Here is a 6,555-nt window from a genome sequence, read left to right on the forward strand (position 1 = left end):
CTTATTGATTAAGCAACATGGCCGGATTAGGAAACTCCTATAAAGTAGGCACATTAAAAGTCACATTATTATCACCTTAAAAAACTTTCCTAAGTCATTACCATTCCCTTAGGAAATCACATCTATTCTGATCTTCTCATAAAAACACGCAGCTTGACCAACAAGAATAAAGGATTCCTTAAATAGAAAACGCGTGCGTAAATCAAGGCATAGGAACAGAACGTACAGACCAGGTCTGGATGTTGGAACATTTAGCTCCACATCTCAAGTGAATATTTGTTTTAGGCAAAAGTGAAGCCAACATACAAATATCTAACAATTTTGTTGTAGATTTTTGAGACTATGTATTGTTGGTGATATATGTAGTATGATGACATGGCTATTTGGAGACTTATTATATTTTGGATGACTGTTGAGATATTTTATTTAGGTGTAGATGTAATGATGTTTTATCCCACTGCGATGTTTTGGGAAAAAATATTTATGCATGCTTTGGTGATTTATTGAAGAAGTAACATCTAAATTCTTTATATGATTGTATCATTAGCGTAATTTATCACTTCTAGAGTTTAGGGTGTTACAGTATCATTAGCGTAATTTATCACTTCTAGAGTTTAGGGTGTTACAATTAGACCATTCAAACTTTACTTGAAAACATGGTTTTATAACTCAAAATAGCTTAATCCAACCCATCCCAAAATGTCTTATTTACAAAAGTGATTAAAACGACTTTTGATATGAAAACTCAATTTTCTCCTAAACGATTTATTACCCAAAACTTTTGATCAAAAATAGAAATTCATCCAACTTATCTCAACACAACAACATCAACATTTCATCTCAATTCATCAAGAATCACAATTCACTATCAATGACCTATTTTCTTCAAAACTCAGTAAACAACAACTTAATCATAACTTCACCAATAACAACATCCAAGGTATAAATTATCATCAACAAAATCAAAGCATAATCTCATAATTTCATCAACAATCAACAACAACAACTTCATTTTTACCATTTTAAGCGAAAATCATCACAACAACTTATCAACAACAACAATCATGAGCTCTAAGCACATTATACATCAATTTCATGAAGTTTATCATACCCTAAAATTCACATGAATTAAGAGCATGAATTTCATCATTCAAAAACACAAAAAGACAATTATCACGAAAGCACTTAAACTCATAAGTGAAAATATTAGATTATGACTTAATTAAGAAAGAGCACTATCCCCCTTACCTCTAGTTCTTCAAGATTCCAATTCCTAACTTCAATTTAGCTCATAGCCACCAATCGCAAGCTTTCTCTCTTTAGCTCCTCTTTTCTTCACTAGATCCCCTTTCTCTCTCTACCTCTATCTCAAAATATTTTGGAAAAATGAGTGAATGAAGGTAATGACCTAATTCTCCCAAGACTAGTGTTTATATAGTCACTACATAAATGAGCTCAATCTCTAGTTGTCTTAATGGGCTCAATATTCCTACCAAATAATTCACCAAGGTTACTATACACTTAAACCGTAATAACGAATAATTACCGTCTCTAAATAATTACCCAACTCACTAGTAACTTCGTAAAAATAATTATTCCCACTTAAAATAATAAAAATAACCCTCTTAACAAAATGACTAATTTACCCTTACTCACCAAATGACCAAAATACCCATGAGTCTAAAATGACTAAAATACCCTTCTTAAGCCAAAATCCACTGATCCCAAATAAAATACATACAGAGACAATCAATCACACACAAGCACACATAAACACACATAATAAATAATTAAAATAATTCTAGCGAAAAACGGGCTGTTACACATGTCATGACCCAAATACTCTTGCAGAGATTGTTCCCAACAAAGAAAAATAAAAAATTATTAATAAAGTCACTACCACAATAAGTTCAAGGTACCACATTAATAATTTCACATCATAATTAAATATCAATAAAATGTGAAAATTTGCTCTAAAATGTTAATTTCGAAATTAGCTCAAAGATACTTCTCAAAACATAGAGAGACAATCTTTTGGATAGAAAATGTGAAAATTTGCTCTAAAATGTTAATTTCGAAATTAGCTCAAAGATACTTCTCAAAACATAGAGAGACAATCTTTTGGATAGTTATAGATAATATTCTCATGATCGATTTGGCACTGATTTCATTTCAATCGGACCTTTGTTGTCGTTACAATGCACTTACCTTTACTGATTGTATATTTTTGTAATATTTCTAACACGCCTTGTGTTGGACGAGTTCAGGTTAATAATATTTCATTTTACCTTGTTAAAAAAAAAACTAAAACTACCATCACATATAAACAAATATATCATATATGAAAATATATCATAAGGAAAATTTGGGGTATTACCTATGATGGTATAAGTTCATCAATAGTTTGCTTGTTGTCTTTCTTTTTTTTCTTGTTTGCCTTGTTACTGAATACATGAGTTTATTGTGTCACTTAAATGACCAATGATGTGGAGTCGATGCGTGTTACAATTTCATTTAATATATTTGTCCATTAATATATATCAAGAATCATATTTATCTTTTTAAATGATTAAGGCTTTGTTTGGGAGTTTGGAGGGGAAGTGAGGGGAGGGCTTTGGGGGGTTGGAAATATATAGAAAAATGGACAAAAAATTCACATTTTTTGAAAGAACAGTTTTTTAGAGAATAATAAACTAATACTTATGATTAATATACTTTTAATTTTAAGAATATAATAACAACATAGATTGGATTTGAAAAATTCATATAAACCCTCCATAACCCTCCAAAACCCTCCCCCAATACAATTTTTGAGTTCCCCCAAATGAGGGAATTTTTTATTATGAGTAAAAAATTAACCTCCAAAGCCCTCTCCTTCCAATGTCTTCTATTTCTTCCACTTGCTCCTTCCTTTTTTCCAAAATCCTCCCCTCCCCTCCCCTCAAAGCTCCCAAACAAAGCTTAAGTGTAACTTTAAAGTCCGTGTCTAGTTAATTGACTTTCCTGGTTAATAAGGAGTAAATATCATCTCCATTTCTTAAAAATAAAAAATGGATATCGTATAGCTTTATTTTTTAGTATAAATGTCAAATTAATATCCACTATTCTGTATATGTATGTGTTTATATCTTTGATACGCTCTAAACATATAGTAACATGCCTCTTTATTTGTTAAATAAATGTAGAGACATTCATCAAATCACCATCTCTTTTTCTCAATTGCATAACGAGTGGAACTTTGAGCCTAAATATATTCAACTTTTTGCCACGTTGTTATGCATATCAGTCAGGATCGTTTTTGAAGGGGTGCAAACAGCTTGACCGAGCTGGGCTTCCAAAATTTTGGGGCCCAAATGTTTATTCTAATATCCACTGCACTGTAAACTATTACTATATACAAATAAAGTTGTAAGCATTTTATATTTGTAAAAGTGGCTCGGTGGTTCCAGTTTGTGTTTCCATTCCCTTGGTCATGGGTTCAACACTCACCCTAGACTTTTTTCTCCCTTGGTCATGGGTTCAACACTCACCCTAGACTTTTTTCTCTTCTTTAATTATTTTTTCTTAGTACGGAATCGAGGCTCATATGTCCTCCAGACTCTCTTTTTCCTCCAATTCATCCCAACTCTCCTCGACATATTGTGTTAGGATATGTTGTATTTTTATTTTATTTTGTCATGGGTTCAACACTCACACTTTTTTCTCTCCTTTAATTATTTTTTCTTAGTACGGAATCGAGGCTCATATGTCCTCCAGACTCTCTTTTTCCTCCAATTCATCCCAACTCTCCTCGACATATTCTGTTAGGATATGTTGTATTTTTATTTTATTTTGTCATGGGTTCAACACTCACACTAGACTTTTTTCTTCTTTACTTAATATTTTTTTACTTTTTTCTTTAATTTTTTTTTTAGTATGGAATCGAAGCTCAAATGTCCTCCAGACTCTCTTTTTCGTTCAACACTCACACTAGACTTTTTTCTTCTTTAATTAATATTTTTTTACTTCTTCTTTAATTAATATTTTTTTACTTGATTATCTATTCCGTCTCTAAAATTGATATCAAAAGCAGCGATGAGAGAATTTGAGAGTAGGAGAGGCGGGAACCCTAGGGTTAGCCATGGGCAACCGCGTCGGAGCTTATCTCCGGCAAAAAAACATAATGGGGGGGAAAGGGGTCCAGCCAGGGTGGCAGATATAGGGGGGGATAGGGGAAATTGGACTGTGGTGCGGTCTCGGAAGCGGAAAGCGACGGAACTGGATTACAGAGGACGGGACGGGTCAAGAGGTTCAGAAGGTCAACGACGAGCGACGACAGGTCTTGGAAAGCATCGGTTTCAGGGTTCTATTAGAGGTTTCAGGGAAGGCTACTTTGATCGGCAGCAACAGGAGGTTAGGGTTAGGAATGATGGCAGACAGAACAATTTTGTGGGGAGGCGAGTGGCTTCTGCAGAATGGCATTCAACAGAGGTGGACGTGTCTGACAGTAAACACGGGTATAAAGCTTCCTTTTATGTTACTAATTTTCCGGAGAATATACCACTGTTTCGTTTACGTCAAGCATTCGAAGTTTGTGGGATTCTATCTGACCTATATGTGGCGAGATATAGAAATGCACGTGGTCGGGAGTTTGGGTTTGTTAGGTTTGTTAATGTGAAAAATAAGACTAAATTGTTACAAGCTTTGAATGGTGTTTGGGTGGGGGATTGTCGTGTATGGGCAAAAGAGGCGAGGTTTGATCGGTTCGCTCATAATGACGTACTTAAACCAACGTTTCTTGAGAGCAAGGAGGGTGGGGGAGCTACTGTGACAGTGTCTACGCAGATGGAGGGAGTCATTCAGGAGAGGAAGGGTGTCACGGAGGGGGCTGATAGGGGTGATGACCGGAGAGTGACTGTTGGTTCGGTGGTGGTGCCAGTAGTAGGAGCGGGAAGGAAGAAGGAAGTTTTATTGGGAGAGGGAGCAGGTGGCGTGAAGGGTTTAGTGAGGGAGGAGGCGAAGGTAGTATTTGAGAAGAAGAAAGCTACTGCGGGGGAGGAAGGAATTAAAGGGAAGCTTAAAGAGGAGAAGAAGTCAGTAAAGGCTGCGCATACAACATCTAAAGGTACACAGGCTCCAATTTTTATTCCATCTTATGTATCTAGTGCGGAGGATAGGTCATGGGCACGTTCCGGTATGGTTGCACATGTGAAAGCGGGGGATTCAGCATTATCTTTTCAACAACGTATTGAAGACGCGGGCTTTCCTAATGTTGTTGTTACTCCGTTGGGGGGTGACAAAGTTTTTTTACATTGTACTGGTGATGAGGAATTTTCGAAGGTCTTTTCCGGGGCGCAAGATTTTTTTGGGATGCTGTTTACAAATTTTCATAAGTGGTCTGAGTCAGTGGTGCGATATGAAAGAGGAGCTTGGTTGCGTGTCTACGGAATCCCTGTGCACGCTTGGAATGATGTTTTCTTTAGGCTTTGTGTAACCGGTATTGGCAGATTTCTTTATGTGGATGATTGTACGGCAGATAAAGCGCGGTTGGATTTTGCACGGATCCTTGTCGCGACAGCTAATGTTGAAATTGTTAATTTAACGTCTCAAATTGTTATAGACGGGGCTGTTCATGCAATCAAAATTGTGGAGGAGTGGGGTTGTTATTTAGGCGAGGATGTTTTTATGTCGGAAACGGAACCAGATACTTTACAGGAAGAGGCACCACGATTGCACAACTTAACCGGGATGGATGAAGTTCAAGGAGAATGGGAGCTGGACGATCTTGTCAATGACTTGCGTGATGAATGGCAACAACATGAGAAAAAATCATTTGATCAACACAAGGAGGATGATTCGACTACAAGAGGTGTGAAGGATATTGGTAAAGAGTTTTTTGAAGTTAATTTGTCTCCTGTTCTACAACAAGTTTCGCCTTCAGCAAGCTTAGAACATGCTACACAACAAAGTGAACAATTGAATCATGTCAAAGCGGTGAATGGTAGTCTTCAGCAAGGGCCTTGGAGTTTAGATTGGATGGACCATCAAAAAACTATTTCCGAAGGAGGAGTTGTATTTTCATCTTCTCGTAAGACGGATAGTGGGAATGCCAGAAGATCAAAGACAATTAAAAGTACTTCTATCGCATCTCTTAAGGCGTCTTCTAATGGAAAGCGTGGAGTTGCTTTGAAGTCTGTTGGTTTCATGAAGAAAATAGCTCGTTTGCCGGCATATGATCGCAAACAGATTCTTAAAATTTTAAAGAAACAGAAACGTAATAAGAAGGTCAGCGTTGGACAATCAAAGATAGCAGCGGGTTCTTCCTCGGATTCTTCGAAAGATTCCAAGTCTTCGGTTAATAAAAATGATTGGGAGAATTGGATCATTTTAAATGGCAAGGCAGATAAGGTGCAGAAGGATGTTCGAGAGTTGGGTAAGATAGTGGGGGTGGAAATTAATTGTGACACTGCTAACACCTTTGATTTACTTTCGAGGGAGGGAAGGAAAAGGTTAAGGCTAGCCGGAGCTGGTGAGTTGGTTGGGTCGGTGCGAGAGGGAGATGGGGGTGAGGTTTGA

At 36.7% G+C, this 6,555-nt stretch overlaps 1 protein-coding gene across 1 annotated transcript; it reads left to right on the plus strand.

Moving 5' to 3' along the window:
- Positions 1-4,074: 4,074 nt before the first annotated feature.
- Positions 4,075-6,555, plus strand: LOC146916545 (uncharacterized). Its single transcript, XM_085721667.1, has one exon. The coding sequence runs from the start codon at positions 4,075-4,077 to the stop codon at positions 6,553-6,555; it is 2,481 nt and encodes an 826-aa protein (XP_085577793.1).

This window comes from Medicago sativa, chromosome 6, assembly GCF_051527215.1.
Source record: "Medicago sativa cultivar Bolivia chromosome 6, Bolivia_mono, whole genome shotgun sequence".
NCBI lineage: Eukaryota > Viridiplantae > Streptophyta > Magnoliopsida > Fabales > Fabaceae > Medicago > Medicago sativa.